A 19768-nucleotide genomic window follows, 5' to 3' on the forward strand; every position below is an offset into this window, starting at 1 on the left:
AGCGAAGACAGTGAGGCTCCTTCTGTGGCTGTGCCCAGGAGCAGCCAGAGAGCCCTGGGCACATAGGTAGGGGGGAGGCTCAAGGTTACTAAGGACTGGAGGTTACTAGGGACCTGCAGTGGCTTGACGGGGTCTGCAGTGGTAGCATCTCCCTTGGAACTTAGCCTGTTCTTCTGGTTTGTATTAAGTTGGTCTGTGGTGGCCGTAGATACTTCTGCTTAGTGGCAGACAACTTGTAAGTCCATGCAACAGCTGTGTACCCCCCAGAAAGCATTTTCTATCTTTTCCAGCCCTATCATTGCTGTACTTGTATGATTGGGCTCTGCCCCTTGATCTTCAGATTCCACCCTAGATTTCCCCCCCAGATACCAGAATGTTGTTTTTGAAGAACTGAGTCCAAATATGTAATCTGTGCGAAGACTTCCCTAATGGACAGGCATTCTGTGAAGGGCCTTTCTTCAGGCCCGCAAGCAATGTTTACAGCTTTGGCATAATCAGGGTTATGAAGCTGGCTTTTGCCCAGGCAAACCTGTCAGTGTATTTGCCTAAAGTCAAACGCAGATCTGTGTCAAAACTTGACATAATTTGGAGTTTATGTGGGGGTTTTTTTTATTACCGCTTTTGATTCAGCAGGCTTCAAAATGATTGTTTGTATTCTGTGTCTTGTAGCTGACCAAAGCAGGAGCCAACCAAGCCTAAATGAGGAAATGCTGTCTTTGTTTCCTGTTTTTAATGGCTCACAGTAATTAGCTGTTTGGTAATAGCTCGCTTTGCATTATACAAAAAGCAATCCACTGTGACACGGCCTTGATAGCATGCTTTTCTCCTGGCAGAGGTAACAACACAAGCACATAATTGTTATTATTTATTTCATTTATATACCACCTTCCCCATACAGGCTCAAGGCGGTAAATGCCTTTGGCACCTTTAAGGCATTTACACAACACAACAGGCTGTTAGGCAACAGTCCTGTGCACACTTGCATGGGAGCAAGTCCCACTGAAATAAAGCCAGTTTCTTCCAAGGTAACAAGTTGTGCCATCAGGCTCCAAGTGCTTCTGACATTATATGGTAGGGCTGTGGTACAATGAATTATATTCTCCTTATTCCCTTGTTCCAAAATCATAACCAGTTCCCTTTGGAAGAAAGAACACTGGACACCTAGAGCGGTTTTATAATAATTGCTCTATTTACAAGTAACAGAGAAGCAACGGAGTATTGCTATAAGACAGTAGGTCTGCTCCATCAGATCCTCAAAGAAAGCATATTTAACTAAGGCTATCGGGAGAGTGGTTTACCATTGCCTTCCTCTGCAGAGTCTTCTGTGGTGGTCTCTCTTCCAAATATCAGCCGTTTGAGTTCCAAGATCTGGCAAGATCAGACTATACCATGTTGCCTTCCCAAGATGGAGACCATGTGACTGGGGAAGACTGGAGATCATTCCTGAGACTCAATAGTGAGCAACTAAACAGAAGTCTGTTCTTAAGTGCAATCCCTTATGTTGGCACTGGGCAACAGGTGGTCCTGCATATAAACCTCTATGAGCGGTCAGCTATCTTGGGCAGGCTTTCTTAAACAGAGTTTCGTGAAACCCTGCAGTTTCTTGATGGCCTTGGAAGGGTTTCCTGAATCGGTGGGAGTTAATTAATTTTAAATATATTTTTAAAATCTGTTAAATATTTGTGGGGTGATATGACCATATATGATAATGTTGAGCCCCCATCAAAATGGGCAATGATGGGCCTGGAGGCGGTGGGAAAGGAAGGGGCCACAGGTGGGTGTGTTCACAGCTATGCTTCCCAACCATATTCTGTATGATGGCACCATTTCTGGGTTTTCTCGAGGTCTGAAGAACGTTCCAGCGGTTTCTCAACAGTAAAATAGTTCTAAAAGGCTGATCTAAGGTGTGGCAACCATGACACATGACCTGACACTACGTTAGGAGGGCACCACTGCTCACAGCCCTCCAGTCCCCTGGGAGATGCTACCACTGCAGACCCCGTCAAGCCACTGCAGATCCCCAGTAATCTCCAGTCCCCAGTAAAATTGAGCCTCCCCCCACCCATGTGTCCAGGGCTCTCTGGATGCTCCTGGCCACGGCCACAGAAGGAGCCTCACTGTCTTCACTTACTGCAGTGCCATGGGCCAGGCCAGGCCACTCCCATCACATGCAACCTCCTTCTCCCTGCTGGCCAGTCCCAACAGCAGTCCCAGCTGGCCAGTGATGTTAACAGAGGAGGAACCCACCTGCCTACCTACCCAGCACGTTGCTGCCTCTACCTATTGCCCACCTCACCAACTAATATGGAAGACCCCAACTGGCCAGCTATATCAACAGTGAGGAAGCCTGCCACCCCACCAACAAATAGGAGGCATCAGTATTGAATGAGCTTTGCACCCTGGCCCCCATGGGCAACACTGGATGTGTGGGGTGGCTGGATAGTAAAGTTTCCAGGTTCCTCTCCCCTTCCACCAACAAGCCATGGGTGGTTGCCAGCTTCAGGTCAGGGAACTCGAGAAGATTGAGGGGTGGACCCTCGGAAAGAAATGGGAAATCAAAGCCAGTTATCCAGATTAGAGGCCACTGCCCTTAACCACTACACCAAGCTGGCTCTCCCCACAAACCAAATGTGAACCAAACCATGAACCAAATTTGTCATGAGTTTTGCCCTGCTCATGTTTCACCATCCAATGAACAGATCTATCGTCACAAACTGCCACATATTTTTAAAGCAGTTCTTAGATAGAGCAGAAAGCAGGAGATTAAAGAGACTTGGAGTCTCTTTAAGCCCCAGCTTTCTGTTCCCTACAAAAGATGCAAAAACAACTGAGCAGGCTCCCTGCCTCTCCGATATTTTGGCCTTTCTTGTGGAGTTCCTTTAATTATGACACACACAGAAGCCCAAAGCAGGTCAGCAGGCTGCTCTCCACCTGCTCAACTTTTTTCAGGCTTTCTGCAAACCTCATTTAAAGAGACAACTGTCCCTTTCAACAGTGTCACAAACAGGTTTGGGTTGCAAACGAAGCTCCATGTTCAGTTTGTTGTTCAATTTGTGGTTTGGCCATGAACTGACATGAACCACATTTTTCAGGTTCATGCCAATCCATATTCAGAATTTCTCACGTTAGACTCAAATACTTTCTCATCATGACCTGTCCAAATTATTTGGAATTGATGACACAATGACTTTACTAGCCAGAAATTATTCCATGTAATGCATTGTACGAATTACATATATTGATTATCATAAATGATGTAAGGGTCTATTTGTCCATATTGTTGCATAATGGATTTCTCATGCCAGTCATGTACATGCACAGAAATAGATCCATATGCATATTTTGCAAAGCATACTACATCCCCAAATCACAGGATTTCTTAGCTCAGCTAAAATACTTTCAGGTGCTGACTTGCATGTGTAGTTGTGCCTTGATTGTAGCTTGTTATACAACATAAAAGGAAAGTTTCTCTCACTTTACATGAACATAAGCACACTGGGTTCTTTTCCTAAACTCAGTCCATCCCTGAGTCAAGTCTTGTGCAATCAAGCAATCAGAATAGAATCAGGGCCCAACAGTCATTTTTTTTAGGCTATGTTGAGAATTGTAAAACTCGTCTTCCTTCCCAATCCCATGTGCATATTACTCCTAGCTTTTAAAAAACTGGTTTTGTTTCTGAAGCATTAAGAGAACATATAACATGTTGCATCCAATGGTGAAGCCTATAAAAATGACTGAGAGAAGGAGGTGATCTCTTTCTTTGCCTCTCTCTCCCTTTGCAAAGCAGCCTGTTATTTGTCTTGAACAACATCTGCAAGGATTGAAAGAACCTTGCACCCAAATGCACTGCAGACTAGGTCCTTCCAGCAAGGAAGAAGGAATCAAATACATCAGATCCTCCTCCTGCCATGCATACACAAGTTCCTTGATGTTACAAACATTAACTCATGAATGTGTTTGTGTGCACTAACCCCAAGATATTATTTCCTAATCCCTTTAGTCATTGAAGTGGGCTATATTATCTTTTGATGTCATATTATCTTTCAGAATTACCTTTCATAAACATGCACCAATCACCTGTGAGTAAACTCAAGGAAAAATGTATCACTGAGAAGCTAGCAGTCACCTACATTGAAGATGTAATCTCAATCATTCAGGTATTTGAAAACAAGCTTGAGAAACAACAGTGCAATGAGACACATCGTGGAATATGGTTCTTTTCCACTAACACCAACTGATAGCAGCCACTTTGAGTGGGAAAAAGCAGGGTATAAATAAAAATAAAGACTAGTATTATTTTGTGCCTCCTGAGTTTGAAAGTTTACAGATGTCTGCCCAAAAAGCAAACAGAAAAGGCTAGATTCAAAACTGAAGAAATAGAGGAGTCCCAAGAAAAAAATATTAATAAACTATAGAATCATAGAAGCCTTTTACAGTGTTTTCTTCCATAAGTTTTGCTCTGCCTTATTATCTTGAGCATGGGGGACAACAGTGGGAGAGCTTCTGGTGTTCTGGCTTTGCTGGTAGGCCTCCTCATGGCACCTAGGTTTTGGTTACTGTGTGACACAGATTGTTGGATTGGATGAGCCAAAACTTGCATGTTTACCCTGCCTAGGTTTCTGTGAGGTCTAATGGCTGTCACACAGATTCATTCCCATAACATCTACTGGTTCCCCCATTATAACGTCATAATACCTCATGAGACCTGCCCAAGGAGAACATCTAGGAGAGAAATACAGTCAATTCAACCGGACAGCTGCTTAATTTGGGTGGTTTTAAATGTTTTAAAATCTTTTTTAGTGATTGAGTTAAATGATCAAATCTGTGATTATTTTTTTTTTATCCTGTGTATTGTGAAATGTGTTATATATGATATTCACTGCCCTGAGCCGATGGCGGGAGGGTGGTATACAAAATTAAGGGAAGGAGAAGGAGAAGAGGAATAAGAAGAAGGACTGATCCATCGTGACTTCTCTTACGGTCTTCAGCTTCCACAATCCAGATATCATGTCAACCATCTGCTCACAACTGGGGCAAACATGGCTTGTTTACTGATGGCTTGTTTAGTGGCTTGTTTACTGATAGAGGTGCAACTGGCGGGAATTAATGGGAGAAGAGATGAGGGCGCCACCAGTTAATAACCTGACATCACTAAGGAAATGACTTCACAGGAAAATTTGAAGGTGACATCATGCCTTTCTATCAGTCATCAGAAGCTCTATGATAAAACCACAGAGCTCCTAGCAAAACATAATGACTATACGAGGTTTTCCCTGGAAGCCACACTGCCACCCAACAATGGTTTTTAAAAGGTTTTCTTTCTACTGCTACTGGAGGAGTGACAATCAGAAACTAGCCCTACTTAGAATCCTTGGATTTGGGGGAAAAATAACTTTCAGTTTGCCCAAGCAACTGTATTTGGACATTGCAGCAAACTGGCATTTGTATGCTTCCCAAGCAAAGAAATTTTCAGCTATGGTTTACACAGAAGGAAAGGGGGGGGGGCAAAGAATCAAGGCAGAGCCAACTAGCTATGTTTATGCATGTAAAATTGCTGTGACATCTGAATGCGACTTTCTGCTTCCCTTCTCTCAAAGATTTCATGCCATATTTGAAAGGTCACCTAGCTTTGAAGCCTACTTTGAGTTCACATCTTAATCCTATAGTAATTCCAAAGGGGTAGATGTGTTCGTCTGCTATAGCAAAATTCAGCAAAGAATTCAGTGTCATTTTAAAGACCAGCAGATTTTATTCCAGCATAAGCTTTCCTCATTCAGGCTGCACTTCTTCAGGTGGACACTTGTGTGCATCTGGCTTGGAAGGAACATGCAGGGAACTCAAAAGGAGTTGAAGGAGGTCACCTCATTTTCCTGTGTATCCCTTTGTTGTTGTTATGTGCGAAGTCGTGTCCGACCCATCGCGACCCCATGGACAATGATCCTCCAGGCCTTCCTGTCCTCTACCATTCCCCGGAGTCCATTTAAGTTTGCACCTACTGCTTCAGTGACTCCATCCATCCACCTCATTCTCTGTCGTCCCCTTCTTCTTTTGCCCTCGATCCCTCCCAGCATTAGGCTCTTCTCCAGGGAGTCCTTCCTTCTCATGAGGTGGCCAAAATATTTGAGTTTCATCTTCAGGATCTGGCCTTCTAAAGAGCAGTCAGGGGTGATCTCCTCTAGGACTGACCGGTTTGTTCGCCTTGCAGTCCAAGGGACTCGCAAGAGTCTTCTCCAGCACCAGAGTTCAAAAGCCTCAATTCTTTGACGCTCGGCCTTCCTTATGGTCCAACTTTCGCAGCCATACATTGCGACTGGGAATACCATAGCCTTGACTAAACGCACTTTTGTTGGCAGGGTGATGTCTCTGCTTTTTAGGATGCTGTCTAGATTTGCCATAGCTTTCCTCCCCAGGAGCAAGCGTCTTTTAATTTCTTTGCTGCAGTCCCCATCTGCAGTGATCTTGGAGCCCAGGAAAATAAAATCTGTCACTATCTCCATTTTTTCCCCTTCTATTTGCCAGGAATTGAGAGGGCCGGATGCCATGATCTTTGTTTTCTTGATGTTGAGTTTCAAGCCAACTTTGGCACTCTCCTCCTTCACCCGCATCAACAGGCTCTTTAGTTCCTCTTCACTTTCTGCCATTAGAGTGGTATCATCTGCATATCTGAGGTTGTTGATATTTCTCCCTGCAATCTTGATCCCAATTTGTGACTCCTCTAATCCCGCATTTCTCATGATGTGCTCTGCATACAAGTTAAATAGGCAAGGCGACAGTATACAGCCTTGCCGAACTCCTTTCTCAATTTTGAACCAGTCAGTGATTCCATGTTCAGTTCTCACTGTTGCTTCTTGACCTGCATATAAATTTCTCAAGAGACAAATAAGATGCTCTGGTATTCCCATCTCTTTAAGAACTTGCCACAATTTGTTGTGCTCCACACAATCAAAGGCTTTAGCATAGTCAATGAAGCAGAAGTAGACGTTCTTCTGGTACTCCCTAGCTTTCTCCATGATCCAGCATATGTTGGCAATTTGATCTCTAGTTCCTCTGCCTCTTCGAAATCCTGCCTGTACTTCTGGAAGTTCTCGGTCCACATATTGCTGGAGCCTAGCTTGTAGGATTTTGAGCATAACTTTGCTAGCATGAGAAATTAGTGCGATGGTGCGGTAGTTTGAACATTCTTTGGCATTGCCCTTCTTTGGGATTGGAATGTAAACTGACCTTTTCCAATCCTGTGGCCATTGTTGAGTTTTCCAAATTTGCTGGCATATTGAATGTAGTACTTTTACTGCATCGTCCTTTAAGATTTTGAATAGTTCAACTGGAATGCTGTCACTACCACTAGCTTTATTGTTGCTCAGACTTCCTAAGGCCCATTTGACTTCACATTCCAGGATGTCTGGCTCCAGGTCAGTAACTACCCCATTGTGGTCATCAGGGATGTTAAGCTCGCTCTTGTATAGTTCTTCTGTATAATTTTGCCACCTTTGTTTGATCTCTTCTGCTTCTGTGAGGTCCCTACCATTTTGGTCCCTTATCATACCCATCTTTGCATGAAACGTTCTCTTCATATCTCCAATTTTCTTGAAAAGATCTCTGGTCCTCCCCATTCTATTGTTTTCTTCTATTTGTTTGCACTGTTCATTTAAGAAGGCATTCTTATCTCTTCTAGCTTTTCTCTGGAATTCTGCATTCAATTGGGTGTATCTTTCTCTTTCTCCCTTGCCTTTCACTTCCCTTCTCTCCTTAGCTATTTGTAAAGCTTCCTCAGACAGCCATTTTGATTTCTTGCATTTCTTTTTCTTTGGGATGGTTTTAGTTGCTACCTCTTGTACAATGTTGCAAACCTCCGTCCATAGTTCTTCAGGCACTCTGTCTATCAGATCTAATTCCTTAAATCTATTTGTCACCTCCACTGTGTATTCGTCAGGGATATGATTTAGTTCATACCTGAGTGGCCTAGTGCTTTTCCCTACTTTCTTCAATTTAAGCCTAAATTTTGCAACAAGAAGCTCATGATCTGAACCACAATCAGCTCCTGGTCTTGTTTTTATTGACTGGATAGAACTTTTCCATCTTTGGCTGCAGAGCACATAGTCAATCTGATTTCTGTGTTGACCGTCTGGTGATGTCCATGTGTAGAGTCGTCTCTTGGGTTGCTGGAAAAGAGTGTTTGCTATGACCATTGTATTCTCTTGACAAAATTCTACCAGCCTGTGCCCTGCTTCATTTTGTACTCCAAGGCCAAACTTGCCTGTTATCCCGGTTATCTTTTGGCTTCCTACTTTAGCATTCCAATCCCCCATGATGATAAGCACATCATTTTTGGGCGTTGCTTCTAGAAGGTGTTGTAGGGCTTCATAGAACTGATCAACTTCATCCTCTTCAGCAGCAGTGGTTGGGGCGTAGACCTGGATCACTGTGATGTTGAATGGTTTGCCTTGGATTCGAACTGAGATCATTCTGTCATTTTGGGGATTGTATCCCAAGACTGCTTTTCCTACTCTCTTATTGATTATGAATGCTACTCCATTTCTTCTGCGAGATTCTTGTCCACAGTAGTATACCTGATGGTCATCTGAATTAAATTCACCCATTCCTGTCCATTTTAGTTCACTGATTCCTAAAATGTCGATGTTCAGTCTTCTCATTTCTTGTTTAACCACGTCCAGCTTGCCTTGATTCATGGATCTGACGTTCCAGGTTCCTATGGAATAAAAATCTTTACAGCATCGGACTGTCTTTTCGCCACCAGTTACTTCCACAACTGAGCGTCCTTTCGGCTTTGGCCCAGCCGCTTCATTCATTCTGGCGCTACTCGTACTAGCCGTCTGCTCATATATCGTTATACCTATTGGAACTGTCCATAGAGTTTTCATGGCAAAGATACTGGAGTGGTTTGCCATTGCCTTCTCCAGTGGATCACCTTTTGTCAGAGCTCTCAGCTATGACCTGTCCGTCTTGGGTGGCCCTGCACGGCATAGCTCATAGCTTCACTGAACTACGCAAGCCCCCTTGCCACAACAAGGCAGCGATCCTTGAAGGGGGTGTGTATCCCTATCCCACACTAATTTATCTTCTTTCCTCCTAGCAACCTCAAAAGCCTGTCTCCCTGCATCCATCCTTCCTTCCTTCCTTCCTTCCTTCCTTCCTTCCTTCCTTCCTTCCTTCCTTCCTTCCTTCCTTCCTTCCCGAGAGACAACTTCACAGGCTGTGGACCGGGGGGGGGGGGGGTTTGCTGCCAAAATTGAACTGTTGTAACTGTTTTAATGGGGGTTTGTTGGGGAATTATTTGTTATTTGTTATGTGAGATTTTGTTATGTAAGATTTGTTATGTGAGCAACTGAGAGTGCTCAAAGAACTTTCCGGAGAACTTGCACTACCCTTGTCCATCATCTTCGGGACCTCTTTAAGGACTGGAGATGTCCCGGAGGACTGGAAGAGAGCAAACGTTATTCCAATTTTCAAAAAAGGGAGGAAGGATGACCCGGGAAACTACAGACCAGTGAGTCTGACCTCTGTTGTGGGGAAGATAATGGAGCAGATATTAAAGGGAGCGATCTGCAAACATCTGGAGGACAATTTGGTGATCCATGGAAGGCAGCATGGATTTGTCTCCAACAGGTCCTGTCAGACCAACCTGGTTTCCTTTTTTGACCAAGTAACAGGTTTGCTGGATCGTGAAAATTCGGTTGATGTCGTTTACTTGGATTTTAGTAAAGCATTTGATAAGGTTCCCCATGATGTTCTGCTGGATAAATTGAAGAACTGCAATCTGGATTTTCAGATAGTTAGGTGGATACAGAAATTGTTAGAGAACCGCACTCAAAGAGTTGTTTTCAATGGTGTTTCATCAGACTGGAGGTGAGTAGCGGGGTACCTCAGGGCTCAGGGCTCGGTCCAGTACGTTTTAACATATTTATTAATGATCTAGATGAGGGGGTGGAAGGACTACTCATCAAGTTTGCAGATGACACCAAATCGGGAGGACTGGCAAATACTCCGGAAGATAGAGACAGAAAAATGAAAAGCATGCCTACTGGATGGGGGATACGCTTCTAGGTAACACTGTGTGTGAACAAGACCTTGGGGTACTTGTGGATTGTAAACTAAACATGAGCACGCAGTGTGATGCAGCGGTAAAAAAGGCAAATGCCATTTTGGGCTGTATCAACAGGGGCATCACATCAAAATCACAAGATGTCATAGTCCCATTGTATACGGCACAGGTCAGACCACACCTGGAGTACTATGTGCAGTTCTGGAGGCCTCACTTCAAGAAGGACGTAGATAAAATTGAAAGGGTACAGAGGAGAGCGACGAGGATGATCTGGGGCCAAGGTACCAAGCCCTATGAAGATAGGTTGAGGGACTTGGGAATGTTCAGCCTGGAGAAAAGGAGGTTGAGAGGGGACATGATAGCCCTCTTTAAGTATTTGAAAGGTTGTCATTTGGAGGAGGGCAGGATGCTGTTTCTGTTGGCTGCAGAGGAAAGGACATGCAGTAATGGGTTTAAACTACAAGTACAACGATATAGGCTAGATATCAGGGGGGAAAATTTCACAGTCAGAATAGTTCAGCAGTGCAATAGGCTGCCTAAGGAGGTGGTGAGCTCCCCCTCACTGGAAGTCTTCAAGCAAAGGTTGGATACACACTTTTCTTGGATGCTTTAGGATGCTTTGGGCTGATCCTGCGTTGAGCATGGGGTTGAACTAGATGGCCTGTATGGCCCCTTCCAACTCTATGATTCTATGGTTCTATGATTCTATGGTTCTATGATTCTATGATTTTATCATGTAATACATCACGAGTGGCTGAATATAAATCTAATAAATAATAATAATAAATAATAATAATATGAGAGACAGAGAGCCAGGAATGATGAAAGGGTGGCTGGATTCTTCATATTACCGCTTCATAAATTCAGGATTAGTTTGAAAATATATAAGGAGCTATAGTCAAGGCAGCTAGAAGTTTCTTTTCCCCTTTCTCTTCCCTTTGCATTTGTGCAAGCAGCTTCCTCACCGGTATATCATAGTAAAATTCTGAAGTGACTTCCTCTTTCATTCTGAATCCCCTTTTCATCAGAACAGAGTGTCTTCTCAACGAAGACTGAAACAATAGAGCAGCAACACATGGCAGACAAGGTAAGGCCCAGTCCTATTGACCTTCAGCTGTATGGTGGTGGTTGTTTTTTACCTGAAAATCAGATTGCCTTTTGCTGTGTGTAAAAGGTGAGAGATGAAAATCTGTCTTCTTTCACCCAGACAGGGAGGTTAGAGGTTCTGTCTTGGCAGATAATAATGTAAACTCACACATTAGGATTTTATTTTCCCCAAGGTACTTAGCCCAGAGCTCCTTGGCTGAACCAATGGCCTTAAAAAACATACTAGTAATTTACAGTTGGTGAGCTGGTACCTACATCTGGTCAGTATAGACTTGCACGGGCATGCTGGCAAAGAGTCAGCTGTGAGCTTTCTTGAAACAATGCCACACACAAAGTTATAGTTGGCCTTGTTTTCTGGGGCCAGAGGAAAACATAGTTAGGTGAATGGTCAGTAGTAGCCCATTTGAGTAAAAGTTTTGGAAACCAAAGAGAGGGCAAGTCCTTCATTAGAAAATAAGGTCTTCATTTATTTCTGTTTTAAAAACAGTTATGTGAAAGCAGAGTTCTCAGCATCCCCTCCAGTTGTTCGTTTTGTCTGATAACTATCCCTTGGGAAATTTGACTAGGATCTATTCAGACCCTCCATGAATGGCTTCAGAGGGACCAGGAGATGCATACTAATATAAATGTGCATGCATGGACTAAAAAATGTGTCCCTGCTTCCATTCCTTAATAGCACTCACCCTGTTCGCGCGGTATAGTACACCCTATATGTTTGTAAAAGCTACCAGATGCATTTTCACTTTAAACATCAAAATAGTGACTAGTACTTGGCTAATGATAAAGCACACATTCAGCTATGCATGTATTGAATGCAACACAAGAATTACTCAGCATATGTACAAAGAGAAACATGTACAGATGTGTATTCACCGTAACAATTCAGCGTGTGGTGCTACACACGCACAAATACTGCTTATCTTGACAGGAAATATTGCTGAATATATATGAGCTACAACCAGTCTATAAGTAAAGATAGATCTATTTTGAACTACATTATAAGTTTTTAAAAAACCTATTTGGGTCAGTTTACTAATTTCCCATTTCTCAAGCCTCTGCAACTATTGAGATGTAAATGTATACAGCATGTGTAATGTGTGGGGGGCTCAAGCAATAATCTTCAATTGGAAAAATACTAAAATATCAGTGTTTGCATGCTTAAAACCATAGTTGGCCCAGACAGAACTAAAGGTGCCAACCTTCAAGTGATGGCTGGAGATCTCCTGCAATTAAAAATGATATTCATACAACAGAAATCAGCTTACCTGGAGAAATGGCTGCTTTGGAAGATGGACTCTATGCCATTCCATTCCATTGAAGCCCCCCCCCCTTCCCAAACCCACCCTCCGCTGGCTCCATCCCTAAAATCAGGTATACCCAAACCCAGAGCTAGCAACCCTAAGGACTGTTGGAAGATGCTAGATCTGCAATGTGTTACCAGAAAAATACACATGTGCCCTGTGGGACACGTGTATATTCAGCTGTGTAGGCTTAGCAAGAAGTGGTAATGTAGCAAAATGGATCATTTGCCAATGTTTAAAAGATGATTACTATTGGATATTAAGGATTGGTAAAGTCTTAATATCCTTAAAGTTAGCAGAGTGCCTTGATGTGGCAAGTAACGCATCGTGAAGCAGAGTGCAAGTGGAATGAAAACAACGAAGAAAGACACGTTCACAAACGTGATAATTAACTAATATAACAACTATTTAATAAAGAACTTAATATTACATACTTAGAGTTAAAGATAAGATTCCTATTCTATTCTAAATAGCTGGATGGAGAGAGATGCTTGAGGCCATCATGTTGCTTGCTGGAGAGATGGAGGAGAAAGGAGAGAATGGAGACTGGGGAAACAGGAATTTGCCCTCTACGGATAGTAGAGATCAAAGGTGAGAGTGGTCAGTGTTCCTGTCTATCTCACTAACTCTATAGTAAAAGAGTTCCTGTTTTAGTGTCCTTGGTTTGTAGGAGAACTCATTGGAGCCAGCTGTGGGCAATTTAGGGCCTTGGAACGAAGACTAGGTTCACACCTGCTGGATCAAAGGCATCTTGGTGTGAACTGGGTTTCCCGCCTGAATCTCTGCCCCTATACAAGGGTAAAGAGATCACAGCTCTTTGTCTCTCTCAGTGTTTCTGTGCCTGTACCTGTGAATTCTGAGTTGCTCTGTTGCCTTCTCAATAAAACTGAATGCCTTTTCACTCTATGGAGTTGTACTGGATTTCGTCTACAAGCGGTCTTTCCCTGCAGTAGAGTCCTGGTTCCTGACATATATGACATTGTGAGTGCCCCTTTCTCTGTCCCTAAATCTCCCATCGGTTGCCAGGCACAATCTTGTATAATAGCCACCGCATGAAAACATGCCAATAGGGTTGCCAACCACCAGATGGTACCTGGAGATCTCTCACTATTAGAGCTGATTGCCAGATAACCAAGAAAATGTCTGCTTTGAAGGGTGGGCTGAGTGGTATGCCCTGCTGAGGTCCTTCCCCAAACCCTGCTCTCCACAGTCTCCACCCCCAAAATCTCCAGGTATTTGCCAACTCAAAGCTGGCAATCTTAATGCTTAACGTAAAAAAATAAAACAATGTTTAACATCTTTAAATAATTATTGTAAGACAATTTTTATTTATTTATTTATATTTATATACCACCACTCTCACGGCGGTTTACAAAGATCCATGAATACAATAAAATCTCGTAAAAACCCATTAAAACATAATTAAAACACAAAATCAAGATGGCGGATAAAAAAAATATATAACCCACTCCCCATTCAGCAGGGATCTATCATTCTCTATCTGGGAGCTAAGTTGGTTTCAGCTAGAGATCCACAGCTGACAGCGTCGGGAGCTGATCTGGCCTCAACCATATGCTTGGCAGAAGTCCTCCGTCTTCCAGGCCCTGTGGAAAGCTAACAAATCCCGTAGGACCCTTAGCTCTTCTGGCAGATCATTCCACCAGGCTGGGGCCAGGGCCGAAAAAGCCCTGACCCTGGTCGAGGCCAGGCGTATATCCCGGTGGTCCGGGACCACCAGTAAATTCATACCCGCAGAGCGAAGAGCCCTGTGGGGGGCATAAGCAGATAAGCGTTCTTGCAGATAGGCAGGCCCTGGCCACTGGGAAAAGGAAAGTAAAAAGAAATCAAGAGTCCAGGAGCTGGAGCATTCAGAAACCGGGCTTGCAAAACAAGAGCTCTTCTGCCAGGCCTAAAGAAAGATAACACCAAAACATAGCTGGCCTCCTGATTCAAATCCACCCAATCCAACTGCATTTGAAGATTGCACTCATTGCCTCCTTGCTTCATTCCTTGGAATAGGAGACAGACCATGCAGATTGGTGTTAGATAAATGATAAATTGTATTTTGACCTGAATGGATTTAATTTTTTAAACTTTGCTTATATAGAGATTTGTTATATTGGATATGGTTATAATTGCATTTTTGCTTGTGCAAGAAGCCTTGAGCCTTAGGGGAAGGACAGCATATAAAAACAAAAAATATATAACTCAATAAGAAATACAAAACCAATGTGTGCCTTTGTAGTTCAGGGAGAAAAGTTTACTAAAAGGGACATGATACAAGTTTATAAAATTATAAATGGTAGGGAGGTAGGGGACAGAGAGAATTCTTTTTTTTTTCTAGAGCAGAACTTGCAGTCATCTGATGAAAGTGAACCCTACAGTTCAGAACCAACAAAAGGAAATGGCATTTCACAGAATGCCTGATAAACTTTTAGAATTCGCTGCCACAGTAGATCACAATGTCTGGCAGTCTGTACGGCTTTCAAAAAGACCTAGGCAAGGTTTGTATGGACACATTTACTAACAGCTATTAATGACAAGACCTCAATAGAACCTCCATGTTCAGAGGCACCATACCTCAGACTGATAGTCTTCAAGCAAAGGTTGGATACACACTTTTTTTGGATGCTTTAGGATGCTTAGGGCTGATCCTGCGTTGAGCAGGGGGTTGGACTAGATGGCCTGTATGGCCCCTTCCAACTCTATGATTCTATAGAAACACACAATGGAGAATGTCTTTATTCCCAACTTGTGGATAGACAATGTGGGGAACAGGATGCTGGAGTAGATGGTTTTTTAGTTTCTTATGTTGCCTAAACTTCCTTCCAGAACTGTAACAATGTTTGTTGATAGATAACAAAATCCCCTTTCTTTACTATTTCATTTTAATTCCACTTTTCATCCATGGAGCTAAAGACAGCATTCTCTTCTCTTCCCTGCAGTCCTCAAAGCAACCCTGAGAAGGTATGATTAACCCAGAGTTACTCAAAAACCTTCATGGAATAGTGCAGACTTCAACTGGGGTATCCCATATCCTCAGCCAATAGTCTAACCACAGCACATTCTAGCACTTAAACATGAAAAGAGAGTACCCATATTTTTTCTACAGTCTAAACAATTTGGAAGTGGCAGTTTTCAAGGCAAAAATGGCACAGGATACAGAGTCAGCTGAAGGACACATTAAATTTCCTCATACTGAAGCAGATCCTTGGTTCATCCCCCAAAAGGGGGTGGGGGTGGGGGTGGATCTTTTAAAATCATTGCAGAATTACAAGTAATCTGCCATTCCAACCTTAATCAAAGTAGCTAAATAATCCATCTAACTGGATTTCTTTTTCTTTTGCAGCAGATGGAGGGAGGCAATGAATGAAGATCCTCCAAGAAGACATTAGCTACTCTTCTATATCCCAGCTGGATAATGGCCACTTCTGACAATGCTACAAGAGAGGCAATGAACTGCACTGTACAGCACCAGCTAGATAAACGTTTGTTTCCTGCTTTTTACAGCATTTTAGTTATCATCAGTATTCCCACCAACGTTGCATCTCTTTACGTATCTTGTTGCCAGGTGAAGAAAAAAAACGAATTGGGAATTTATCTCTTTGGTTTATCTTTAGCGGATCTGCTGTACACCCTAACCCTGCCTCTGTGGATTCATTATGCTCAGAACGATGACAACTGGACTCTTCCTTCTCCCCTCTGCACGGCTTCTGTTTTCCTCAAATACCTGAATTATTACACCAGTTCGGGATTTCTCACCTGCATTTCCATCAATAGATATTTAGCTGTGGTTCACCCGATGAGGTACCATTGTTTGCGCACAAGAAGAATTGCCTTCTTTGTCTCAGTCATGGTTTGGGTCTTTGAAATTGCATCAAACTCTAAGGTAATATATGAAAGAGAAATATTTAAAGACGGTAACCACACGGACCGTAATTTTTGTTATGATAAGTATCCCCTAGAAACATGGCAAGCCAAGTTTAACATCTACCGGTTCTGCTTGGGATATGCAGTCCCTTTGACAATCATGCTGTTCTGCTACCAAAAAATATACCAGGCTGTGAAAAATAATCAAGCCACGGGAGACAAGGACAAAAAGAAAATCAAGGACTTGTTGCTGACCATTGTCATTACATTTTTCATATGCTTCACACCCTATCACATTGTACTGCTACTTCGTAGTATCTATGAACCAGGTGACTGCATCTTTGCTAAGAGAATGTTTGGGCTCTATAGAATTACAACTGCAGTGACAAGTGTCAATTGTATACTTGACCCAATACTTTATTGCTTTGCAAGTGAAGCTGGAAGGACAGATGTTGAGGACATGTTCAGTGGGTGTTTTTCTGTAAACTCGAGGAATGTGATACAGTCACAAAACATTCCCTTATCCAGTAGTTCACAGTCCAGAACTGGGAACCTTCCAGAATCAGCAATTTTTCTGTAAGCTTCCATACAATTGAACATTGAACTTGACAAATGTGAGTAAAGAGGCCTCCTTCTCTCCACAAGGTTAGGTTCAAAGTTCTTTGAGGCAGGCTTCAGAAGAATCTTCAGATTAAAGGAAGGGTGGCTTCTACAGATGGACGATTTTAACGGACAATCCCCAAATGCTTCCCAGAACTTGTGCTGTGTCATCAAATGCCAGAGCCAGACTTGCATAAACTCATTGTTGTATGCACATTGTTGTATCCCTAATCTCTTGCATTGTGTGGCACATATCATTGGAGTAAATCTCTTTGGGAGCCTGTCTAGGTTAAACAGTAGGGCATGTATGGATTTCATTTCACTCAGTGCTCCTGTGTGAAGTGTAAGGTGACCCATAAGCAGAAAAGCAACAATAAATTATTTTTACACCTTTGATTGTTTTGCACATCGTTGTCTTAATAGATGCTTAAAAGAATTACTATAGAATTATTATAAATCTACTCTTACATCTGTGTGCCAACTGTTCCTCTAAGATTTGTTTTGGCATTGTCCACTTATGGAGGGCCCAGAGCACCAGCAGCTAGGCCTGGAAGATTGATTGTGACAGCTCCTGACAACACAAGAAGGGTGGCTAGCTTCCAGTGGGGGTTGAAGATATCTCAGAATCATTACTATTCTCCAAGTTATGGAGATCAGTTCCGTGGAGAAAATGGCTGCTTTGGAAGGTCGACTGTAAGGGATGTCCCTACCTTTATGACATTTCATTCTCTCCTAAAACAAAGTAAGAGGCATCCATTTGTCCAAAAAGTGAGACAACTTAGAACCTGAATCTGTAGGGCTAACCATTAAAATGATCATACCCATAAGGTCACGAGCATTCGGCGAGGGCGGTATATAAATATAATTAATATAATTAATAAATAAGTTTTAACCTTCTACAGTGCTAAATATGTAGATTTATTCTTTTTCCAGGTTCTTGCAATAGACAAATGTACCATTGTGTATTGTTCCCAGCCCTAGGGAAGCATGCCTGGCCTCAACCAGGGCCTTTTCAGTACTGGCCCCGACCTGATGGAACGAGCTCCCAGGACAGCTGCAGGCCCTGCGGGATCTTTCAACATTCCACAGGGCCTGCAAAATGGAGCTCTTCCGCCAGGTATATGGTTGAGGCCGGGGCTGGTAAGATGGATCTATGCCCCCCCCCCGGGATCTGGGATCTGAAGTGAACATCATCGGGACCTCCTTCTCCACCCGCTAGTAGTGGGGGGGGGGAGTCGGGTTTTACTGATTTTCTGCCATGTTGGTAATTTTTATGTCTTTTAATGGGGTTTTAATGGGGATTTTAAGTCACTGTAACCCGCCACGAGCCGTAAGGGAGTGGCGGGAAATAAATTGAATAACAACAACAACAACAATAATAATAATTGCCAATAAAGCTGATATAAGCTTAAGCTTTGGTGTATCAACACCATTACAAGAAGGTACATTCAAAAATAGCCATTTAGGGTCTAGCTCTAACTTTATATTACCAATCTTATGAATCACCATCAGTAAACCCAAACTGATGTCACCTACTACCTGATTGGTCCTCATTCCGGAACGGCCCACCCAAGTAATCTAGACCTGGTCAGGAAGCAGCCCTCAGCCAGGAAGGACTTAATAAGGAATCAGCTCTCCACTTGCAATTTCCTGCCAGTTTCAGATGTTTGCTACGTGGAAGAGGAACCAGCCTCAGAGCATGCCCTGCTACCAGTAAGTTGCCCTGGCCTCCTGGCCTCTTTCAACTCAGAAGACATGGAAGGGGGGCTGGGGCAGTCTCTGAGAGCCTTCTGGAGGTGGCGGGGGGGTGCAGAAGGCCCAAAAGCAGTTCTGTACCGGCCCTCTGGGATCCGGGGTGCCAAAGAAATGCTTCTGCCCTGGGGATGTTTACTCATGAGTAAGTGATGGCCATCATCCAGGAATGGCCCGCCCTGGTAGCTTAACCCCAATCAGGAGTCAGCTTTCAGCCACAAGTGGTCTGCTCTCCACCTCCAACTTCCTGCCAGTTTCAGGAGTTTGATGGGTAGAAGAGGAACCAGCCTCAGGGCATACCCTGCTGCTAGTAAGTTGCCCTAGCCTTGTGGCCTCTTCCTACTCGGAGAACGTGGAATAAGAGCTGGGGCAGCCTATTTGTGTCTCACCTGGCACTTACCCATCTTTTGTTTAGGCATCGGGCAAAACCATTACTTTTTACCCAGGTTTTTGATGAAGGAGTATTATCATTTAAAAATGTTATGGTTTGCTTCTGGGCTGAGGATTACTTTATCTATGTTATTGCAATAGCTATAATATGCTATTGTTATGTCCTGGCTTCTTTTAATGGCATGAGCCTGTTTTTTAACTGTTGTATTTTAATGATTTTGTTTTATTACGCACCTCAGTTGTTATATAGCCTCAAGCAGGTCACTGGAGAGGCAGCGTATACATTTTCGAAATATATACATTTTCTAAGTGGGCCTCTTATATTCAAGTGATTTTTTAAAAATTCACCAAATCTGTGCTATTTTTATAGTCTTAGCCTCTGTGGTTGGCTGCTTCTTTTTCTCTCCAAAAGTGATTCTATTGTCTTATTGTAAAGGGATAGTATCAGTGACTGCTGGATCTACTACAGCACATAATTTCCTATGGTTATTTTCTCAAGAAGTGTCCTGACGTTGTTTTCCCTCACAAATTTTAACTCATGGGTGTTATTACTTCAACCTAGCCCACACGTTGGCATAGTAACACAACACAGGAAATGGAAATACAGTGGCCTGATGATATCAAGGATGTGGCAACTTAGTTGTGCAGCTTGCAGCAAAATAGGCAGCTTACAATACAGGGAATTTGT

General features: G+C 43.0%; 1 protein-coding gene across 2 annotated transcripts; it reads left to right on the plus strand.

Moving 5' to 3' along the window:
- The first annotated feature begins 11072 nt into the window (after positions 1-11072).
- GPR65 (G protein-coupled receptor 65) lies at positions 11073-17324 on the plus strand. 2 transcript variants are annotated; one of them, XM_077323414.1, is made up of 3 exons: positions 11073-11147; positions 12942-13059; positions 15818-17324. In XM_077323414.1, the coding sequence occupies exon 3, from the start codon at positions 15890-15892 to the stop codon at positions 16916-16918; it is 1029 nt and encodes a 342-aa protein (XP_077179529.1). In that variant the 5' UTR covers positions 11073-11147; positions 12942-13059; positions 15818-15889; the 3' UTR covers positions 16919-17324. The 2 variants fall into 2 exon arrangements, with proteins under 2 accessions (XP_077179529.1, XP_077179528.1); XM_077323413.1 differs by lacking the exon at positions 12942-13059 and having other exon boundaries at positions 11079-11147.
- The last annotated feature ends 2444 nt before the right edge of the window (positions 17325-19768 follow it).

The sequence above is a fragment of the Paroedura picta genome, chromosome 2, assembly GCF_049243985.1.
Source record: "Paroedura picta isolate Pp20150507F chromosome 2, Ppicta_v3.0, whole genome shotgun sequence".
NCBI classification, from domain to species: domain Eukaryota; kingdom Metazoa; phylum Chordata; class Lepidosauria; order Squamata; family Gekkonidae; genus Paroedura; species Paroedura picta.